This window comes from Electrona antarctica, assembly GCF_951216825.1.
Source record: "Electrona antarctica genome assembly, chromosome: 13".
NCBI lineage: Eukaryota > Metazoa > Chordata > Actinopteri > Myctophiformes > Myctophidae > Electrona > Electrona antarctica.
In genome coordinates, this window is record NC_136794.1 from 36,048,737 (window position 1) to 36,073,203 (window position 24,467).

The 24,467-nt window shown below is 43.6% G+C and overlaps 1 protein-coding gene across 2 annotated transcripts in view; it reads left to right on the forward strand.

Annotated features, from left to right (window-relative positions):
• Positions 1-884: 884 nt before the first annotated feature.
• The window catches only part of lrch1 (leucine-rich repeats and calponin homology (CH) domain containing 1), a 63,957-nt gene continuing 40,374 nt past the window's right edge, over positions 885-24,467 (forward strand). For both annotated transcript variants that reach the window (XM_079518717.1, XM_079518718.1), the window contains exons 1-7: positions 885-1,008; positions 2,158-2,263; positions 15,461-15,597; positions 15,781-15,914; positions 19,063-19,150; positions 20,254-20,359; positions 22,675-22,793. In XM_079518717.1, coding sequence (XP_079374843.1) covers positions 1,000-1,008; positions 2,158-2,263; positions 15,461-15,597; positions 15,781-15,914; positions 19,063-19,150; positions 20,254-20,359; positions 22,675-22,793 — 699 coding nt within the window. In that variant the 5' untranslated portion in view covers positions 885-999. The remainder of the gene's footprint in view (positions 1,009-2,157; positions 2,264-15,460; positions 15,598-15,780; positions 15,915-19,062; positions 19,151-20,253; positions 20,360-22,674; positions 22,794-24,467) is intronic.

A 24,467-nucleotide genomic window follows, 5' to 3' on the forward strand; every position in this document is an offset into this window, starting at 1 on the left:
GCAGCGAGGCATTGGGTGCCATTTGTACAGTCTTTGGTATGACCCGGGCCGAAGATTAAATCCCGACCTCTCAGTCTCAGGGCGGAAACTCTAAGCTCAAGGCTACTAAAGCCTTGAGGTTAGAGTCCCAGGAGCAGAGTTAACTGCTGAGTTAGCTCGTCTGTGAGTCAGTTTAGTTAGTTAGAATAAAAATCAGCAACACTCCTCTTAACTAACAGTAAAAATCACAGACTAAAGGCCCTTTTTGGGCGGGAACACCTTTTGGTGTTAGCATTATGTTATGCTTTAGCTATTGAAAAATAGCAGATCTACAAACTGAGCTTGTAGGTCTGCTATTTTAGAAAAATCGAAGAACGACTGACATAGAAACATAGTTTTTTCAGAAAACTGTCAGGATGTAGAAGAAATTTTTAGAATCTGATCTCAGGTCAAAATGGGTTAAGGCAGAGAGTGACACAGGCGTTCTGGATGAGCGACAGGTCTTGAGGGACAGGGGGCGCGTAGTGTTCTGGATGAGCGACAGGTCTTGAGGGACAGGTGGGCGCGTAGTGTTCTGGATGAGCGACAGGTCTTGAGGGACAGGGGGCGCGTAGTGTGAAAATAAAAGGTCACCACAATCCGAGCACACGCGTGCGACCGCAGCCGTGAAAATACGCCCCTGGCCCTCAATGTCACCACGCGTCCAAAATAAATGCATGCCTCTTATTGAAAATGAATTACTAAGGCGCGTCAGTCGCTCCATGTCTGAAAAGGCCTTCAGCCTCTGTCAGGTTGGTTGGCCGAAGGCCGTAGGAGACTATTTTCACAGCAATAACGTTGTGTTGTGGTCGTTGTGTTCTTGTTCTAACTGTCACCTGGTCCTTGTGTTCTTGTCATTGCAGTCGTAACCAGTTGGGGGTGCTGCCGGCGTGCCTGTGCGGTCTGCCACTCAGGGTGCTCAACGCCAGCAACAACAAGCTGGTCAGCCTCCCCGAAACCATCGGACAGCTCAGGACGCTCATGGAACTAGTACGTGTCTGTGTGTGTGTGTGTGTGTGTGTGTGTGTGTGTGTGGGGGGGGGGGGCTCAGCGATATGGACAAAATGAAATGTCACAATATTTTTGACCGCATAGTTGCCTCTATCGACTTTGTAATGATAATATCATATTGTGGTGATGATATTCGTAATAATAATTATTACATATCTTTTTCATAACATTTCTAAATCTATCACAACTACAGATCTCTTCTATTAGGACATAAGCCAGGATTTAAACCAGGAAAGGACCACGCTAACGTCATATCACAACATTATTATATCCCAAATCCCAGCCCATATCTATATAAATAACACATTATGTATATTACTGTGTGTGTGTGTCTGTGTGCCTGTGTGTGCGTGTGTGTACTGGTATACTGTAGGAGTGTGTGGGGGTGTGTGTGTGTGTGCGTGCGTGCGTGCGTGTGTGTGTGCGTGCGTGCGTGCGTGTGTGCGTGCGTGCGTGCGTGCGTGCGTGCGTGCGTGCGTGCGTGTGTGAGTGTACTGCCACTGGTATACTGTAGGAGTGTGTGGGGGTGTGTGTGAGAGTCAGGCTCAGAACACACAGTTCTCCCTGTCGGGGTTGAGAGCTGCTGACTGCTATTATATAATTCACTTCTGCTCCAGTGGAGGTGGAAATCATTGAGCACAGAACTACACGGGAGAGGAGAGGAGGTGGTGGGGGAGGAGAGAAGGGATGGAACCCTAATCGTTATTATCGTTTATTTTATTGTGATGAAAAACAGCTCACAATAATCGTATCGCAGAGATTTTAATTTATCCTGAAATTGTCCTCCGTCATCATGATAATATCGTTAAGCGCAATAATCTTTGCCACAATATTGTGACATGGAATTTATTTGTATATTGTCCAATCCCTAGCGGAGAGTAGAGTGGAGGAGAGGACAAGAGAGGAGAGGATTCATAAAAATATTTCAGCAGGCCAGGCTGCATCTGCCCTGCTGACAGGCAGGATAAGAGGAGACACAGGTAGAAGTCTCCAGGGGGGATGGTTTGTTTTTGTGAGTGTATGGGCCTGAAGGCAGGTGTTTTAATCACAAGGCCATCATTAGTTAGCAGTTTTTAAACGGCAAAACACTGATATAACATGAGTTGTGTTGTTGTCCCCTCCCCCCAGGACATCAGCTGTAACGAGATCTCGGCTCTTCCCCGCCACATCGGCAGACTCAAGGCCCTGCGAGAACTCAACGTGCGGCGCAACCTCCTCTGTGTCCTTCCAGAAGGTGAGCCTCAAGAACAACACTCTCGCTTGGACTTCTGTTGACTGTTGTCATTGTTCATACAGTAAGTCTGTTCTGTATGAGGGAGATTGTATAATGTAAAATAACGGACATAAGGGTGCCTGATGGCTCAGACAGTTAGTGCACAGATATCTTGGTATGAGGAGGAAACCTCACATCTTCAAAACTGTTACTTTTCAGGATTCAATTTCAATAATACCCCAACTAGCAGAGAGCTTGTAGATCAGATATTTTTCCACTACCTTTGTGTGACACTGTAGTATGACAAAGTAGGGCAGCGATTCCCGCTTTTTTGGCCGTGCATCCCCTGTTACCTCCTGACCTACCTGACGCACCCCCCCCAACACAGACTCTTGGGTTCCGTTTGGCACGATTCAGTGACGCGTGGAAGTGTCGGACACACAGCGTGGTACACACTGAGACTCAGTGGAACGACGAGTGGATTCTGGGAGTCGATGCAAGGGGTCAACGTTAAAGTAAATGTTCTCTCCTGGCCATTATAGTTTTCAGTTAGTCTCTGTGTTCAACCTTTGCGTTAACGTCGACCGCAGTGTCGCCAACAAACAGACCACAGCTGTACGTATACCGTATATCGCAGGAGAGACGTGAGCGGACGATGTTGCGTTGCAGCATGTTATGTCACGTCGACCACGGTGCCGTGCCAGGGAAGGAAAGGAAAGGAGGGCCTGGTAAGATGGATGCTGCATGATGTCGCGTCTGTATCCGGGAATGTCAAACTTTGTATTTGTGCAAACCAGATGCCGAGTAGCGATTTTACAAGTTAGGAAGGAGAACATAAATTTGATTGCATTGCCAATTCATAAAGCCCAGAGGCCTAGACGGCAGAACGAGACCATAAATAATTTGACTAAACCTGGCTTATGGATCGCCAGGCAACAACGCTGCTGCAAGAATCTTAAGTAACACTAAGAGAAGAGATCATATTACTCCAGTTTTGTGACTGCCCATACCTTTTAGAGTTGGTTTTAAAGCCTTCTGTTTGTTTATAAAGCACTTAATAACCCAGCACCTTCATATATCACACACTCTGTTTCATTTTATGTTCCAGACAGAACACTTAGATCTTTCTTCGCCTTCCTTTAAGTTTTTACCAAAGTATTTTTATAAATACACTGGAGAGAGAGAGGCCACTTTCTGTTTTCCCTGCCCTTCGTTGTGGAATATAATTATGGTTAGAAATGATCGTTTTTGACACCTTCATTGATTTTGACTGCTCTGAATTTGATCATCACTGCATTTCTTTAATACTTTGCTATATTTGTACGTGAAGCACTTTGGGGCTGCATCCTTTTGCATGAAAGGTGATATACAAATGCAGTTATATTAACAGAGACAGTGGTCTCAAAAGTTGTACACTGACTGCATCTCTAGTACTTTTTACATTTACTTACACTGAATTGTCAAACCTTTCTAATGGATGGAATATGGAGATTGTGCTGCTTCTTTAACCCCTGGACTACTGTTGACGGAATTGACGGATTTAATTGATAAATCCAAACCTTCCGTTGACGGAATTGACGGGCTGGTTTAATTCCCTATAATCGGGGGTTTAATGTAGCAAAATATTGCCGGATGTTTTGCATCGTTAAACCGGAAGTGATCTCGCCAGAGTCGCTCTATTGGGTCAAAATCGGCATGATGGTGACGTTACCGCCACCATCAGGACTGAGTGTCTACTATAGGATTGCCGTGTCAGAATGAGATATAGTGTGTTTATCACAGATGTTTCTATTGGCATTAAAATTATGAATTAAAAATATGACCATAAGCAGCTTTTCAGTGACATATTATGTCACTGAAAAGCTGCTATTGGGAGGGGCAGTCCAAGGGTTGGTTCTATAACTGGTTTTCCCCAGTTCGAGCAGAATAAGAATGAACCGAACGAGGCCAGATCAGATACAACTTTATTTGTTTCGTTCCCTGATATGAGGGCAGAGATGTGTTGAAACAGCCGATGCTCCACCAAGAAATCTAAACTATCCAGACTATAAGGACTTTATATTTAACAAACCTACGGTATATAGACTAGTGGTTCTTAAACATTCTCATGTCAACGACCCCCACATTAACCCATTCAGGCCTGACGTCGAAATTTAAAAAAAATCACTTTTTTTTCTAAATCATGACAATTTTCTGAAAGATTTGAGGCACATTTTAACGATTTTTCTAAAATAGCAGACCTACAAGTTCATAGCGCGCCACTCGGTGGCGCGCTATGAGCTTGTAGGTCTGCTATTTTTCAATAGCTAAATTATAACATAATGTTTAAAACTCAAAATGGGTTAATATGTATTTGGCCTTCTACATGTTTCTACACACTTCTACATGTACTATTTCTGAGTTTGAAAGCTACTGATTCAGTAGAATGAGGGGTTACCTAATTTAGCTGTGGACCCCTGAAAACCCATCAAGGACCCCCTGGGTGTACCCAGACCCCCACTTTGAGAACCATGCACTGATCTAGACTGTATAAGGACTTCTTTTTTTTTCAACAAACTTGCAGTATCCAGACTGTCAGGAGGACGTTATATTCATGATATCCCCTTTTCCTCAAGCGAAGGAAGGTGGAGCTTCCACCACCACACAGCTCTGAGTTTGTGCTACCACACCCGTTCCGTCCCCAGAAATATCCTGTGCCCTCCGCCTGACCTCTCGGAACAGCCTCGCAGTCACCAAGAGGCTGAAATAAAGAACAGCCTCGCAGTCACCAAGAGGCTGAAATAAAGTTACCTCTCGGAACAGCCTCGCAGTCACCAAGAGGCTGAAATAAAGCTGTCGGAACAGCCTGGCAGTCACCAAGAGGCTGAAATAAAGCTGTCGGAACAGCCTGGCAGTCACCAAGAGGCTGAAATAAAGTTATCTGTAGTGCTGTGGACGTTAGGGACAGTCACACGTCACTTCTGGGCACGCCACCAATGCTGCAGCTTTCCAGAGGAAAGCGCCCAGCGGTGTTTTATGGGCTCCCTCGCTGAATTCATAAAACGATTATCTGGAGGTCAAGATCGGTAGGAAATGAGCAATTCATAACATTTTAAATGCTTTTGTATTTCTATTGTTGTGTAACCTGGCACGCTACCAGATTAAACCAAACCAAGTTACATGTACATGGCTTTTTCTACCTCCCAACTGTCCAGTAGCATTGATGAAGGCAGGCGGAAAATAAACTGCATGTCTTTGTTACACTTGACTTCAAATATGTTTTCCCTTGGCTTTCCCGACCCTCTGATTTGTTTTTCCTTTTTAGCTTTTAAGCTTCCTGAAGTAAAAAAACTAAAATACAAAACCACTTGCATGAAATAAAGTCCTGTCCTTTCAGTGTTTATCATATTAAAGACGTAACATATTAAAGACGGAGTGCCGTGATTATGATTATACTAAGACGGAGATGTACAGAATGAAGAATGAGGTTTATGTGGCCACACCCATCTGTTCATGAAGTATACCTAGTTTTCACCTTAGCACCACCCACTTGAACTTAAGCCGCTCCCGCAGCTGTTAATGTTAAGCTGATAATGTATGATAATAAGGGGAGGGGCTGATTTTAGTGTGTCACTAAAGTGGTGTATTTCGATTGGGCCTTTTCACTCAAGCTTTCAGGAAGAAACCAAAAGTACACAGGAAACATATCTACATATTATAATAACCACACCTGGGGGTCTATTAGAGTAATGTTAACTCCATAGACACAAAACAGAAAAAGTACAAAACTATAATAGCGCCCCATCTTTACAGCATTCCGGTCTTGGAGCTGTAGTAAACCTGCTCAGTTGGCAGACAGGTTGATGAATACAAACCCAAAATAATCGACTAGGGCAGGTCAGTTGACCATTATCGTCTAATGTTATTTTACAGCAGTGGTTTTCAAACATTTTTCATGTTAAGGACCCCCAAATTGGCAGTGCCAGTGGCCCCCATACAATATTGGTGTTGTAAAATATCTACAGTCGCATCACATTTACAGGAATACAAGCCCAAAGTTGCTAATAATAAGCAGATTTGGCAACAGTGCTGACAATAGAAGTCTGTAATAAACGTAACCCGAGAACCGTTCGCCCCTCCGACTTCACATTTGACACGCACGTTCTACACCACCACAAGGAGTGCAGTAGCCGGCCTTGAGTCGGTCGGATGCACAGTTGTCCAGAAGCGCCACAAAAGGCTCTGGTCAGTCTCTGCCAGTGGACCTAATGAGCCTAAGTCCCCTCACCTGTAGAATTTGATTACTTAACCAGTCCACTTTTCACAGTCAGTTTGCACTCTTCAGACACAGGCAGACAGACATACAGATGCAGAGAGGGTATTGCATACTAGGTTCCCAACTTGCAGCGTTCCCAAGTAGGCCGGTGGCCAACGGCCACAGGTCTAGTGTGTGAAACTGTGATAACATATGGTGTGTGAAAGACATTGATCATTCCACCATCCCTAGTATATTGTTGCTTATATATTGAAACCTTATATCTCCATATTTCATAAAGCAATGCACTACTGTCATACAACTTGCAATAATAGCCGATCTACAAGCTCGGAACACCGTCACAGTGACCCGTTGTGCGCTTTTACAGTAGATCTGTAGCAGATCTACAAGCGCACGATGTGTTGCTTTGTGTTGTGAGCTTGTAGATCAGTTATTTCATTAATGAAATTTCATTGATTTGTTGGTTTTAAATGTAGATCATTTGTTTTATTAAAAATACAATACAATCTTTTGAAATAAAATATATATTTTTTAAATGTAGGAAAAGAAGATGGTACTTTTACTCGAGTCGTGACCCATACAAATTGGTCCATGGCCCACAAATGGGTCCCGACCCATTTGTGATGTACACAATGTGGTTTCAGCCTCCAGTTCGTGATGTGCCTCAACTCCTCAGGTATGACTGTGGAGATTTACAGCCACGTTTTGCGTCACACGCCTGTGGTTTTAAAGATGCTCTCTCTCTCTCTCATAGACTATGTGTCACGGGCCCTGGCAGAGGGTTATCCTCTCATGAACCCATTGAAGGAGAAACAAACGTCGTGCCTGGAGTTATATACTGTACCAACAGCCGGTGCCACTATACTGGCTGTGGGGTCAAATTCAGCTTACAGCTGTTGCTGGTTATCATCACAGTGTATAGAAACAGTATTTATAGATTGACACAATTCCCCTTACTGTGTCAGTCAGATGCAGTATGGCCTTTCTCAGGGGTTGAGAATACGCACATCGACTAGGTATGGCTGTCCCGATCACGTTTCTTTTTTACTCCTCATCCGATTCCGATCATTTGATTTTGATTATAGGCTGATAACGATTTTGCCCAATCCCATATTTTATATTTTTATAGAACACTTATGCCATAGACTTCAGTTTACAGGTGGATGGAACCTGCACACCATAATAGGAATACAAAAAAGATCCAGTGGATCTTCATCAGGTCATGGGGGTTTCCCAAATAAAAGTGCTGCATTTCAAGCTTTAACCGATTTAGAGGGATTTTAACATTACAGAGTTACAGCTAAAGATTGTACAATCTGTAACGTTGACTGTAAACTCTCGAAAATAAAATATAAATGGCAATAACGGTCTAGGTTTTTGTAAACGATGTGGCCAGCCGTGACTATGACATAATGGTCACACTGGTATGGGACTTTAATAGAAATGGTGGTGGTGAATGCTGTGATATAGTGTCCCTTCAACAACTTAAGAGAAACACATGAATAAAGCATGCACATCCACACACTGAAAAACAGGTGCCGGGCCGAGGTTAGAATAATAGAAAATAAAGATAAGGTCTGCACACTGGAAGATGCTCCAAAACGTAAAAGGTTTATTTAAAAAAAAAAAAATTAAGTTTATTTAATGGTTCCATTAAATACAAGTTTTGGAGCATCTTCCAGTGTGCGGACCCCATCTTTCTTTTCCTTTAACAACTTATACCATCTAGTCTTAGTAAAACTGACAGAGTTACAACTGTACTTGGACCATTTTCTTTTCTTTCTTTTTTTAACGTCTATACCAAATATCTTTGTGGTGTGTTGTGAGCTTGTAGATCGGCTATTGTGTGGCGAATGCCCCCCCCCCCCCCCCCCCCCCAGAATAGGCATGCTGGGGTTCAGGTGGTTGATAAAGAAACAACAACAACTACAACGGGAGTGGACGGGTCAAGCCTGTGAAATAATTAAGATGTTGAGCACATTGCATCTCTGTTTATTCAGAGTGATGATATACGATGAGCGCGTTCCAGAGCATTCCTCCATGCAGCTTCGTCCCCGGGCTGCGTCTCCTCCACTCCTCGCGTCTCTCTGAAGATTTATGGCCGTTTCCTTTATGCGTAGCAGACGGCTCGCGCTCCGCCATTATCGGCCGTGCTCCGACTGATTGATGAGACGTGATCTGGCTCAGCGGCTCGACGCCGTGGCGACGACACAGCAGGGGGCTGGGGAGGGTTCGAGGGAGCGGATTGGACGGGAGCCCTGAGGATGGGAGGGATGTTGAACTTCTAGAGTTTCTACGACTGTGGAGCCTCAACAATGATGATAAGACCACCATGGTAGTTTGGGTCGAGTTCTCTTTTTCTTAAAAAAGAAAGAAAAAGAAAAAGACGTAATACTGAGCTGTGTGATGTAGCCGTTTGGCGTCCATTCCTTCTCAAAGTGGGGCTCAGGCACCCCCCAGGGGTCTCAGGTGGTCCCCACCCAGTACAATGAGGAACAGTTTAATCTTAATCCTTATTTTGATTTATTTACAAGCTCACAACTCATCGCATTGCGAGCTTCAATGTACATTTTGAAAAATCTTGTGAATACTATTGATTTATTTCTTTGAGTTAACACACATCTTTTCTTATGGGGGTCCCTGGCACACCATTTTGGATGGGGGTCCGCAGCCAAATCAATTAGACTTTTCTTCAGATGAAAATGTTTGAGAAAATGTTTGAGGACCACTGTTTTAAAAAGGTATTTCAGAGTGAGCTGTTGTTTGATGCAGCAGTTTGGGATCCAGAGGCTAGTATGGGCATTTGTTGTTTTTTTTTGGGCAAACCCTGTGAAGTGTAACAGCAAGTGAATAGGAAACATGGAAAATAAAGGAAGAACGTTTGACTCTTATGGAAATGTGTTGTGACATAATGTGACACGAAAGATGCTGTGACAAAGGTCAACGACACAGTGTCACTGTGAGTGCGTGTCAACTGTCAACCGTGTTACATGCAGTCGTCTGGCAAACATGAAAGACCTACAGCACTTCAATAAAACCAGAGAGCAGTGCTTCATATTAGAACGCTTTTCCAAACAAGATATGGTCCAGACTCCAGAGCAGCTAATTTCAGTGTCTCAACTTCATTCGTTTGCGGTTTTCTTTTATTATACTGTATATAATTCGTTTTTTTGGTTGTTGTTTTTTCTCCCAATTTAGTCATGAATAATGGTTACTGTTGGGGATATGTGTTATATCCATTATAACATATAACATTACAGGGTTGATTTATTTTTGTCCAAAGTAGAATATTGTCATGGGCATGTACATACATGGTATCCACCATTAAAAATACAATGACTGCATAGTATACAGATACAATTCCAGAAAACACAAAGACACTGAAAAAGTATTAAAATAAAATCATCATCAATAATCATTAAAAACTGCCAAAGACATCAAGAACCTCCAGCCAGCAAATTGGTGCGGTGGGAACCAGCACACAGGCACCGGTCACGAGGACATCCCACACTAACATACGTGGATGTACTCAAGAACGACACAGGAGCGCAAAGTACCAATTAACTGACCAGATGTATGGAGAACCAGGAGGACTGGAAGCGATGATGGAGGGCTCGTCTGAGGACGACCTAGAGAGAAACATTTCACGTTTATAGTTAAAACACATTCAAATTCAAGCAGCGTGAGGTTAGACTCTGGCTATACAAGTAGGTCGGGAGTGGCTTATTGTCGGTATCAGCTGGTAACACGCAGGAGTCTATCCCCGTTACAATGCGCTAGACCCCTGAGAGATGGATTGCTGAGGTGGAGCGCCACACCTACCATCAGCTCCCAGTACTTCCCGCACGACTTGCTGCACCAAGCCGCGCTACTCATACGCTGAGTTGGTGGTGCCCGGGATCGAGGGGGGAGGGGGGGGGGGGGGGGTTGGACTCTGTCTATAGCTTTAGTCTTTTGGGGCTTTGATAGACAGGGAGACAAAGGAAGGCCTAAAGCGGGTCAGCTTGCACAGGGGGGGGGGCTGCCTAAGGGAACAATCTGAGATTCGAGGCCTATTCATACTCCAGTTTTAGGTGATAAGGTGACCACCGAAAACCACAACGTGACATCACGCCGTGGTGGTAAGCAACTAACTGCTCACCCAAACATATCTCTGTTTTTAATAACCGGTCACCTTATCACCTAAAACTGGAGTATGGATAGGCCTTCAGGGTGGAGGACATGGGTGGGCATTGAAATAATCTTCTGGGCCTGTCTGACGATAGTTAAATTCATATCGTTGCCATCGGGGAAGAAACTACTCATAACTGTTACTCCTCATAACTAAGAAATGTTTTTTCTTAAAACTCGACTCAGTCATACTACTACAGTGTCACACAAGAGCAGAATAAATAGCCAATCTACGGGCTCAAAACATTGGAATTTGAATCCTGAAAAGTGGACTAGTGTTTGCATGATTCTTGCTCAAATGTGAATCTTGATTGTTTTCCACAAGACTTGAGATCAGGATTCTCAAACGGTTCTCGTTTTTTTCCATGCAAATGTATATTGTCTTTAGTCAGTAGTTGCTGAACATTACTACATTCGAAATGTGTTCTGACTAAACCTCCTAATAGACAGGTGCAATTATGGTTTGACCCTAAAAAAATTGCAACAGAAGGTTTCTCAACTGTTTTGTGTAGTATTAGGTGTCCTTAATAACATACTAAAAGTTTACCAAAGTTTGACCATGCGAAAGGTGTTATTTTAGCATAATATGCATAATATGCCCATAACATCCTATATAAGGCAAAAAAGTCCAAATTTCATCATTCTTTAAGTAACATGTGACATATGAAACTAGGGTGTTTGCATGATTCTGAATCCATTCCAAGCATTAGTTTTGCACAAAAAACACTCCTTGGGCTAAATTAGGCCATATCCAGTTGACCAAATGTGCTCAGAAATATATCTGCCTTTATTTCCATGTGCCGTTTTCCTCCCAAGGAGTGTTTTTTGTGCAAAACTAATGCTTGGAATGGATTCAGAATCATGCAAACACCCTAGTTTCATATGTCACATGTTACTTAAAGAATGATGAAATTTGGACTTTTTTGCCTTATAAAGGATGTTATGGGCATATTATGCATATTATGCTAAAATAACACCTTTCGCATGGTCAAACTTTGGTAAACTTTTAGTATGTTATTAAGGACACCTAATACTACACAAAACAGTTGAGAAACCTTCTGTTGCAATTTTTTTAGGGTAAGGTGCCTTTTTTTCATATATGCCCTCACCTATAACTCCATTGGATCCCCAAACTGTCGTTCAATTGTCGTTTAAAAGGCATATTATATTCCTTAATAAAAAAATGTTTTGACCATTGACAATACAGGGCCAGGCAATGGCATCTTTGTATGTGCGTTCCACGCGTGCGCAGACAGCATTACATTCACAGTAAACCTTACCACCCAATGATAGAACCGCAGACTTTTCAATTAATCCCTAGGAGGAACACGCTATTCTTATCAGTTTAGCTCACCTGTTTAGAAAATTGTATGCCTAAAACGTGTATACAAGTCTTAAATAATAAGCAATAAAACCAGAATGCATGTGTTTGGTCCGTAACAGTACTACAGTGAGTTCGACACCTTACCCAAAACCCAATCCTAAACCTAACCTCACAGGAACCTGTGGGAGTAATAGTTTTAACCTGCCACGGGTTAGTTGTAACCGGCCACGCATGTCGGGAGCCACGGGTTAGTTGTAACCTGCCGCAGGTTAGTTGTAACCTGCCACACATGTCGGGAGCAACGGGTTAGTTTTAATCTGCCGCACATGTCTGGAGCCACAAGTGAGTTGTGACCCGGTAATGGGTTAGTTGTAACCGGCCATGCATGTCGAGAGCGACTGTGTTGTCGGACTAATGCCTGTCGGACTGTTAGCATGTCTAACCAAAGTATGCACCCCTCTAAAACGTGTATACACGTTGGCAGTGCCGTGGGGGATGTTCTGTGTGTGCGTGCGTGTGTGTGTGCATGCGTGCGTGTGTGTATGTATGTCTTAAATGCCTTATTTAAGCTAATTAGCAGGAGAATTGCTTGCTGATGTGATCTATTTGGAGCTCTGCTCGGCTCTCCCTCATCAACTCGAGCCAAGAGTGTCGCCGTCTGCGCTTGATTTTAATTTCGCCGCACTGTTAGGGATATTCTGTAATATATTTTTATGACCTCCTTAGAGGCATGTCATTGGCAGCGAGCAGCGAGTGTAAGACAAGCGGCGGCTTTCTTTTCTCTAGCTGCCCAAAACCATCAGCTTTGTATTCGTAGTACAGCTGGTTTTGGTAATTTAATGTAAAAATAATTCAAAACAAAAAAACATGTATATCTGAGAGTGTTCAAATGGAACCAAATATGGGTCTATTTGGTTCTGTTTCATGTGTGTACTCACAGGGTTAAATGAAGGCTCATTATTTCCATGTTGTGAATGTAGCGCCTCCTCTCTCCTCCCACGCTGCCTGGGTCACTGTGGTTATTTTTAACCTCTCTGGCTCCCTGGAGGCTTTCTGGAACAGTTAGTGCTGTCTTTCCGTCTGTCCCGGACTCCTGGTGTCCTCTTTCTGTGTATGTCAGACTCCATCTCTCAAAGAAATGCATTTCTTAGCCATTTTTCTCCCCGATTTAGTCATTATGCCATTTCCTCCCCACACAAAACTGTTGTGTTGTCACTGCTGTCGTATCCCTACTGACTCACCTGCCAGTGAGGAGCTCCCACCGGGAGAACGTAGAGCTTTCTTCCTACTCCTCCCGCCCAATTTACAATTTACAATTTACAATTTAGGCATTTAGCAGACGCTCTTAATCCAGAGCGATTTACATTAAGCAAGAACAAAAAGCATGGGAATACATATAAGAAGCATTTATCATGAAACATGCGTAAGCTAAGAACGTAACAGTGGAATATCTACATAATGACACTATACATATAAACTATATACTATACATACAACACTCCCTGCTGACGGGTGCTGCCCCAGCCTGTATAGAATGTGAGCTCAAACTCACAATGCAAAGTTTTGTTTTCAAGAGTGTTGCAAAAAAAAACCCTTAACTATTAGATTTCTCTCCCTCTATTTCCCATTCCAATTGCATTTGTCCTATATGTAATGCCAGCGCCGCTATTCTAAAGCCCCCTCAGTTATATTTAAACTACTTTCAGCAATGCTGGATAGATCTGATGATTTTGAAAGTTGCTCTCAAGTCATAAAAGTGCGGTCACCCCTGGAATAGAGGATCATGCCATTTAGGCTGTGGGGTTACTTATATACTATTTTTTCAAATTATGTCAATCTCTCAGTCGAATCATGCAAAAAAATATATATTTATAATATGTTTTTTTGCATGATTCGACTAAGAGATTGGTAGTCGAATAAGTCTCCCTCGATCGATTAGTCGACTTCGACTAATCGAGGTCAGGTCTACTATGAAGCACCTATGTCATAGTGTGTCTATACAGCAAGACACTTAAAGGACCACTTTTCAACCTATCTTCATATAATAGGTCCTCACTAATAATCATGATAAAATGGCACAATTTTTTTCTACTCAGTCTTTGTCATAGGAGGGCTGTGGGCAGTTTAGAAACCGTCCTCCAGTGACATCATCATTAGGCATAAATAAGGTTTTTTACAAAAATGTTTAGATTTTCATTATCGTGAGAACGATGGCTTCCATTTTCGCATTGCAACTTTTCAGGACTAAAAAGCCTGCAGTTTCTATTAGCTTGTATTCCCCATCGATGATGTCACTGGAGGACGGTTTCTGAACTGCCCACAGCCCTCCTATGAGACACAGACTGAGTAGAAAAAAATTGCACAATTCTTTCATGATTATTAGTGAGGACCTATTATATGAAGATAGGTTGAAAAGTGGTGAAGTGGTCCTTTAAGCTGTGTATTCCTATGGGGGGCCGACAAAATAACCCCGTGATGAAACACCACATTGACTCGTCATGAAAGAAATAATAAAATAAAATAAAAATGAACTAAAAACTAACCAAATAAATATTTCAGGCATTAAAAATCGCGATATACGAGTGAATCGTTTTTTTTTTGCCCAGCCCTACTGTTTAGTGTCTACACTGATTCCGCTAACATTTCAAATACGCTCCTGTTGTGTACATACTGTAACACTCAGGTTGTGTTCGTCTAGTGTGGGAACTCGAGAATAACGCAATTAGAAAACCATTTTCCTTCCCAACTCTTTTTATATCTAATTAGGGCCGACATTAACATGTACAGAACTCTGTCCAAGCACTCTGCTGCAAGCAATTACAAACCCCTACTGAGTCTGCCTTATTAGTCATGGGGAAAAAATAATACAATATGTCAACTCTATTGTTCAATCGAGGGGAAAGATTACAGAATCGCTGTGCCGACGAGAGGCAGAGATACTGTCTCCCAAGTCCTTATTGATTTGAGTTATCATAACAAGCCCACAGAGTATATAACTAATGAGAATGAGCATGCACGGCGGCTGTGGCTCAGGAGGTAGAGCAGGTCGTCCAATGATCCATGGGTCGGCGGTTCGAATCCCGACCCATGGATCATTGGGCAAGACACTGAACCCCAAATTGCTCCCGATGTGCTGGTTGGTACCTTGCATGGCTTCCGCCGCAATCGGTGTATGAATGTGTGTGTGTGTGTGAATGGGTAAATGTAATGCACAATCTATGTAAAGCGCCTTGGATAAAGGCGCTATATAAATGCACCATTTACCATTTACCATTTACGTACAGTATTGATGCGTGCGTGCGTGCGTGCGTGCGTGCGTGCGTGCGTGCGTGCGTGCGTGCGTGCGTGCGTGCGTGCGTGCGTGCGTGCGTGCGTGCGTGCGTGCGTGCGTGCGGAGTCTCATGGAACCATGAGGTATTTTGAATGTCCTGTTGAAGCTGTTCTCTGATAGCTTTGATCTGTCTTGCAGACTTGGCAGAACTTCCTCTGGTGAAGTTTGACTTCTCGTGTAACAAGGTGTCCACCATCCCAGTGTGCTATAGGAAGATGTCCCAGCTCCAAACTCTACGTCTGGAGAACAACCCCCTACAGAGCCCCCCCGCACAGGTACACTGACACAACTCTCTACAGAGCCGAACCTCTACGAAGTTACGATCAGCCCCTCTATAAAATATATATACCTACCTTGAAGCGTACCATAGTATAGCGGATCAATGCACGTGATGTGATTGAGTGTGAAACAAAAACCTGTAATTGGTTCTGAATTCTTCTGGCTGTCATCTCTTCCAGATTTGCATCAAAGGTAAAGTTCACATATTCAAGTACCTGAGCATCGAGGCGTGTCGGAGCGAGAAGATGCCCGACGCCTCCCTCTATCTGCCCGTCATAGAACGCCTCGGCCTATCACGGCCCACCACCGGCAGGTCAGTTGTGGTCTCTCTCAGCCTATCGTGGCCCAGTCAATGTCACCTCAGTTATCGAGTCAGCCTATCACAGGCCGCAGGCAGGTCATTTTTGTTGGCTCAGCCTATCATGGCCTGCCGCTGAGTCGACGTGTGATCGCAGTTCATCTGACTGTGAGGTATTTTATGCACGTTTGGAATGAGTGTTCGACACCCCCGACACTAACACATATTTCAGCCGGGGGGTGTGTGTGTGTGTGTGTGTGTGTGTGTACACTCTCCAGTTTCATGGGAGTCGAGTCAGAAAGCCTCCACTGTGCTGTTCACTCCTCTGCCTCCCTGGCATGAGAGAGCAGATGGTTTTTAGAGCAGTGGTTTTCAACCAGTGGTTTTCAACCAAATGGACCCTGACTTTTAACTTTTGAGAGCATAAATGAAATGAAATGGTTTCACTCTATGCTCTCAAGAGTTCAATTATTGTTAAACATCTACATTACTTAATTTACAAGACGTTTACACAATTAGAGAATGTTATCTTGATCAACGTTTGCCTGTTATCTCTCCTAATGGTACCACATCAGTACAGCATGGAATTGTGGATATAATTGTATCCAACGATAACAAAATATTCTTTAGGTTTCGGTCTGAGTGGCTAAATCTCATCAAATCGTGGTCCGTGGCTCAAATGGCGAATAATGAATGGGCCTTGATATGAAAAGGGTTGAAAACGAGTGTTTTAGAGGATGTTGTGCTCTGTTCTCTCTGCCCACTACAAAACCTGACCCCTTGCCTCCTTTCCCTCGACCCTCGGCTCAAACGCGTGGGCGGGAAAAAAATGGCCGTCATTGTCCTGGAAAGCTCACACAGGCTAGACATGCACACACAAACAACACAAACATACATGCAACTCATAACACATCCTTTCTTTCTTTCCTGTCACGTCTCTCCCTCTCTCCGCGACCCTCCCACACCCCACAGAGGAGGAAAGGGAGAGAGGAAGAGAGCAGATATGTGGAACAAAGACACTGTAACCAAAGACCCTACAATAAAACCACTGTTCGGCCCGAAGGCTTATTTTTCGCCACTAGGGGGGTGAGAAAGACCTCCCAACGAACTACACATGGATTCAAGTTATCAGTCGCCACGACTTATTTCAGTCATTTGGATTCCATTTATTTTAAGATTAGAGCAATTCAAGTCGTCAAACTAGCAATATGTTCAGAAGCATCGTCCATAAAATCATAATGGTCTCGGCATATTTCACATAAAAGCAAAGGTTAAAGCCTCAATCTGTGATTTCTTCACATGGTTGACAGTACTGTATGTAGAACAGCACGAACAATACAAAACAATGTGTTAATTGTTTAGGAATCAGCGCTAGTGTGGGGGGCTCCTTTCACACTAATTCATAAATCGCACATTAGGACTTGGTTGTTCAAACATTTTCAGTCATGAGAAAACCTATGTTTCTATATCAGTGGTTCTCAAACCTTTTCATGTCAAGGACCCCAAATATTATATGTATTTTGCTGCCGGACCCCCATCTGAAAATACTTTTGTTCCATGCAGTGACCCCCCCAGAAGCAATGATTTGAGCTAAAATGCGTTCACTGTGAAAGAATATATATTCAAAGATTTGCACACATTTTCACAATTTAAAAATATAGCAGATCTGCTATTTTTCAATAGCCAAAGTTTAAAATGATGGCCAAATTAATGGGGAGAGATACTTTGTTACACAACTATTAAAAAAAATAATAATGATGTCAGAGCACGTCGGAGATTGATGTAGATTAGAATCACAGTTCCAGCAGTGTATACTGTACAGTGTCAGGGTCTCATACCGTACGTTGAGAACCCAGGAGTGCAGTCGCAGGCAGCGAGGATAAAACACTTTAGTCCTCCTCACCAAATTGTCTTCGGTCCAGGAAGCCGTCCGTGCCCAAGCCAAAAAAAGGTTCTGCGTTGTTAATAGTATGCTAAAGGTGTAGTCTTAACCCATTCTGGGCGGGAACCCCTTTTGGTGTTAGCATTATGTTATGCTTTGGCTATTGAAAAATAGCAGATCTACAAGCTCATAGCGCGCCACCGAGTGGCGCGCTACGAGCTCGTAGGTCTGCTATTTTTGAAAAATCGAAGAACGACTGACAGAAACATAGCTTTTTCAGAAAACTATCAGGATGTAGAAGACATTTTTAGAATCTGATCTCAGGTCAAAATGGGTTAATAGGGCATGTCAATTCATAATGGCCTGGGCCTATACTGTGATATAACATAACACACAGAGTTGCCATGCTGACCTGTGTGGCTTAGGAACTTTAAAAAAATATATGTGATATGAGATGCTTTATATCAGGTATCAAATACTGTATATCAGTGTTTCTCTAAACCTTTTTAAGTCAAGGACCCATAAATTGTCCATGTATTTGGCCGCAGACTCCCATAAAAAAAATATGTTGTGCCAGGAACCTCCAGAAAATGTTATCTTTTATAGCTGATTTATAAGCTCAGAGCGGCACAAAGTGAATAGCCAAAGTATAAAATACAACCTGCCCCAAAGATGATGGTGACCCAGACCTTTTACCTTGAGAAAAAAGGCTGTACATGATGTGGTCCGTTTCAAGACTTCATGATTCGAGTGGTTTAAAGGAGAGGCAGACTGTGAAACTGTGAATGTGTGACATGGTGGGGGGAGGAATATGGGTGTGGAAGCAATTACAGTACACTTTATCGCTCAGTTGCCCAGAGACTCTACTTAGTAGATCACTTCCCTCAGAGAGAGAGAGAGAAAGAGAGAGAGAGAGAGGGGGAGAGAGAGAGAGAGATACCTATTTCCTTCTACTTGATCATTCACTACGACTAATTCATGCACTCGCATACTCACTCATTTTCTTGCTTCACACACAAACACGCACGCTCGCTCGCGCAGCCGCACACACACACACACACACACACACACACACACACACACACACACACACACACACACACACACACACACACTCTCTCTCTCTCTTTATTCACTTAATTTCATCCAGTGTCACTTACTCATTCCCTCCATCACTCACTCTCTCTGCGAACACATACACGTGTGCGCACACACACATACACAATCAAATAGCCCTGTGTGACCCTCTGACCTTGCTTGACCTTGCCATGTCCTTGGCAGCACGGAGGACATCGATCAGCACAAGAAACAGGACACCGACTCAGGAGTGGGCAGCGACAACGGAGACAAAAGACTGTCTGCTACCGAGGTAGTGTGTGTGTGTGTGTGTGTGTGTGTGGGTGCGTGTGCATGTGCGCTCACCGGTGCGTAATTGTGTGAACGTTTACCTGCTTTTCTTTCCTCTATGTGTTCCGGGTCCATTTGGTTACATTTATACACTTGGCAAAGGACAAGTTGAGCCACGTTTTTAGTTTTTCCATTACCGAAGACTTTTTGTTCTCTGCAGTCCTTTTGTCTCCTCTCCTCCTCTATGGTCTTTCATGTCTCCTCTCCTCCTCTGTGGTCTTTCATGTCCCCTTGTCTCCTCTCCTCCTCTATGGTCTTTCATGTCCCCGCGTTGCCTTTTCATGCATCATAACACCGATAAGATGGCTGTCATTTCATTCTTTCTTTTCTTATTTTTCTCAAAATTCCGTAATTCCCGGAAGATGACGCCATCGCCGTGGAATGACGCCTCGTTATCTGGCGACTCGTCAGAGTCTGAACGGCTTTCAAAGGGCGCCTGGCCGTTAGTTAGTTTTTTTGTTTGTTTTTTTTTGCGCGGACTGCAGCTGTGTCTCTCTGCAAATGGAAAAACTTAATGTTACAAATCCTTTGATCCCTGCCTGAGCTGAGAGTGGCTTTTAGAAGACGAGAAGGTGTACTATTATATTTGTTTGTTATTTATTTATTTATTTACTAGTCTATAGCCGGGGATGTGAGCAATCAAAGTATTTGCAGACTTTGGGTTATGCGCTGTGTACAACTGTACACCGTATATCAGGGATTTAAAAATACATTTTTTTTTTTAAGTCGTGGATAAGGCCTGATCTCTCTGGTGTTTTACACAGAAACGCTAATAAACAGCTTGGTTAAATTCTGGGGAAGCGAATAACAGGCTTCCTCACGGTGTGTGCATAATATGCTTAATGGTCAAGGCCTGTGTGCAAACTGAGATCGACAGGTCAACCCATGTGTAACGTGACGGACACAATTTACAATTAGTATGTACTTTTGTGTTTGTGTGTGCTTCCATGCACGTCTGTCGTATGCGCTTTGATGTGTTAAAATAACATTTGCTCTTACTCTTCTTCTTGCGGTTGTGTGTGTGTGCGTGCGTGCATGGGTGCATGAATGCGTGTGTGTGCGTAGCCATCAGACGAGGACAGCCTGAGTCTCAACGTCCCAATGTCCAACATCACCGAGGAAGAAGGACTCGGCAAGGACGACTCCACGGAACACATCAGCTGTCTGACAGGTGAACACCCACGCACGCACACACACACACACACACACACACACACACACACACACACACACACACACACACACACACACACACACACACACACACACACACTCATACATGCACAATTTGCACATGCACGCCCTAATACTTGCCTGCACACTCACTCACACATCACTAAATCACTAATACATGCACACGAACACCCTCATACTTGCTCACTCACTCACACACACACACACTCAATCACATGCATGTCCATCCGTGCATGTTCTGGCTAAACTCGACTTGAGTTGAGCCAGAGTCAACATGAGTCGTTGACTCCTAATGCATAGTAATGAATGCTCTGTCGTATGACTGTTTGGCGCGCTGGAAATAGCCAATGTATTATGCAATGTCTGGATCTGCTATTTTCTGCGCACAACAAGGCCATACAACCAGAGCGTAAATTGGGCTTACCTCTGTCGCTCTATTGCCCTCCGTGCACGCATCAGAGAGACCCGTTAGAAAGAGATTAAATATACTATAGGAGAGTTGCATGCATGAAATGTAGTGCATTGTATTTCCTATGGCATGCATTAGTATTTGTGCATGGAGAGATTTGTGCAAACAGACAGGTTTGGTAAAAGAAGACGAACGGATAAAGGGGTACCACCTTTTCAATTAGCGTAGAAGGATTTGGTGTATTAGGTCTCGGGTTGAGCAGAAAAATCTCTGACTGTGTCGTGTTGGGGCGGGTCCAGTCTAGAACATCACAGGACAGGGCCGGGCACACACACACACACACACACACACACACACACACACACAGACACACAGACACACACACTCCGGACACATCTTTGCTATCCTGTTTCCTCTTTTCCTGTGTGTGTGTGTGTGTGTGTGTGTGTGTGTGTGTGTGTGTGTGTGTGTGTGTGTGTGTGTGTGTGTGTGTGTGTGTGTGTGTGTGTGTGTGTGTGTGTGTGTGTGTGTGTGTGTGTGTGTGTGTGTGTGTGTGTGTGTGTGTTCGTTCCCCTGTCTATCACTGTTGTGAGTTAGCCGTGGTTCAACCCGTCACCTAGCTGGGCTGAACCCGATCAAACGAGTAGTGAGTACAAAAAAAGAAACAGCAAAACAGGTCACCTTTGTCCCCTCACAGACCGTTCAATTAAAACATACACATACAAAAATAAGTTTGTTAATGAAAGTGCGTGCGCACTGCGTTTGCGCTGAAGACACAGAGCACACATTAGCATCAGGAAGCTAGTGTCAGCACAGGGAGGCACCACACAGCTGGGTCAACATTTTAATCAGCATGGGAGATTTAAATGAATGGGTCTCGGCCTGAAACGTTTGGGAACCACTGTACTACGGGGTACATACTTAGTTTAGACTAGTCATTGGTTAGACATGGGTTAGGTTTAGGTGTGCTGCCCCGTGGGAGGTTAGGGTTAGGGTGAGGGTTTGAGATAGGTTGTATAGTTGTAGGACTAATGACTGGTCTAACCAATGACTAGTCTAAACCAAGTACTGTCTAAACTAAGTACTGAACCCCTCCCTGTACTACAGCATACATAGAAAAATGCTCAGTGTTACTGTTGCTGTATCCAACTCAGAGAGTTTGTGATCAGAATGCCAGTTTGTAGACTTTCATTAACAGGAGAATTTCACTGTGCAGTGGAAAAATACGCCCCAGGAATCACTTTAGTCCTACAGTAGCTGGCTGTGGCAGTCTGTCAGTGTGCGTGAGTGTGTTTGTGGTGGGATGACCCTATCAGTGATGGATCCACCCTCTCCCCAGATGCACAGCCTAAATAGACCACCTCAATCTCTGTTAATTAGGTCAGAGCAGTGGAACGCACTGATTGTAGAACAAATCCCTGTAGGGCAGAGTGTCGCTATCAGCTCTGATTTATCTGATGCGCAATACTAGACAGTGTGATCTCCTTATCTTTTCTCCAGTTGGGTGAAACCAAAATCATTGCATTGAACTGAATTAGTGTTTAACAAACCATTCCGCGTAACTTAGGTGGGCTATGTACCAAAACAATGCCGTAAAGGAGTATGGTATTGTCTCATGGGGGAAATGACTTTTCTACATTCACCCAACATTATGGCTTGTTCAGGTGGGGAGCTACAGTATATGAGGGGTTAGGTGTCTTGCTCAAGGACACTTTGACACGTACCGGTAGATGGACAAACCGACGACCTTCTGATTACCAGATGGCCTCTCTAGCCATTCAGCTACAGTGGCCTTAAAAAAAAGGTCTTCTGAAATGATTTTATTTTTAAATGAGAGGTTCATTCTTTGTGTTGACGGTTGCTGATCTGACCCCCCTTTTCAGCGGACCCCCACACAGACTCAGTTCGTCTAATCGAGGAGAGCCCTACGGAAGCCCTGAAGGAACTTCAGTTTGGTTATCGAGACTCGGGACTCAGCACACGATTTGTCAACTATATAAAGGCAAGACCTGTCTGTCTGTCTGTCTGTCTGTCTGTCTGTCTGTCTGTCTGTCTGTCTGTCTGTCTGTCTGTCTGTCTGTCTGTCTGTCTGTCTGTCTGTCTGTCTGTCTGTCTCTCTCTCAATGCCTGCCTCTGTACACTTTCCAACTACTCTTTAAGTTTCTTGTTGTTCCTTCTTCACCTATACATGCACACAATGCTTAAATTAGCCCTGTTGACGTCACACAGCACTTGTGCTGTACATTGTTAAAGATTCATATGGAAAGTATCACCAGCATAAATTATTGATCAATGTGTTGCCTTGACGTGGAATAAGAATGGAAGTTAGGTGAAAGCCGTTATATGTCTAGTGTTTCAAAAAACCATTTGGTCTCTCTGTAGAGTAGACTATGCTATTCTGGCACGGCAGTTGCCTCACAGCTAGAAGGTCCTGGGTTCGATTCTCGCTGGGAACGCTGTGGGCGCTGGGGGCGTGTTCTCTCCTCCACATCATCAGTGCCCATACCCTAGGTGGGGTTTACAAAAGGGCCTTTCTGTGTGGAGTTTGCATGTTCTCCCTGTGGCCCCTAGGGTAGTTACCCTCACAAAAAAACATGCAGTAATCCTGGTCTCTATACTGGCTCCCCCTGGCCAGCCGGGGCACCTGATGGAGCGGAAAGGAACTGGTTGGAATAACCGGTTCCTTCCACGTGCTACGTCCAACCGGGGAAACTCCGCCCTGTCAGGTGAAAAGAAGCAGCTTGGACTCCACATGCATTGAAGGAAGCATGAGGTCAGTCCGTTGCTCTCCCCAGGTTGGCAGAGGGAGTGTAGTACTAGTGCCCAGGATTACACTGACAAATTGACAAAAAAAGAACACTCATATGGCAACTTTTCCAGTCGCCATTGTACACTCACATTAGGTATTTAGCAGATGCTCTTATCCAGGAAGTAAAAGGTGGAGGTCAGTGTAAAAATGTATTTGCCTTAAAATGCTCTATAGTCTATATAACATGGGTCTTCTTCAACAAAAGATAGTTCATGTAGTTCAATATTGATTAACAACACATTTTCAACAGCTAGTTTACTAGTGTGTTGATTATTCAGGAGCTTCCATAGGGGACAGGAACTGCCTTGTTTGTGCAGGCAATCAGGAACTACTTTGATTTTCTCTAAAAATAAAGGTTTTGGGTCTCACACAGTGGCAAGAGTGAATTTTAAGTATTTAATTTTAAGAGTTAAAATGCACTCTTGTGACACCCAGTGCCTTTTTTTATGATGTTCATCTAATAGTGGATAGCGCACCAGAAGGGTGAGTGCGGTGGTTACAATAAAAGTCAATTATGATTTACATGTTGCCATATTGTGTAGCTGTTTTATAAATAGTATAATGCACATGGGGCTGTTATTTACAGTGAGTTTAGAACAGTATAATGCACATGGGGCTGTTATTTACAGTGAGTTTAGAACAGTATAAAGCACATGGGGCTGTTATTTACAGTGAGTTTAGAACAGTATAATGCACATGGGGCTGTTATTTACAGTGAGTTTAGAACAGTATAATGCACATGGGGCTGTTATTTACAGTGAGTTTAGAACAGTATAATGCACATGGGGCTGTTATTTACAGTGAGTTTAGAACAGTATAATGCACATGGGGCTGTTATTTACAGTGGGTTTAGAACAGTATAATGCA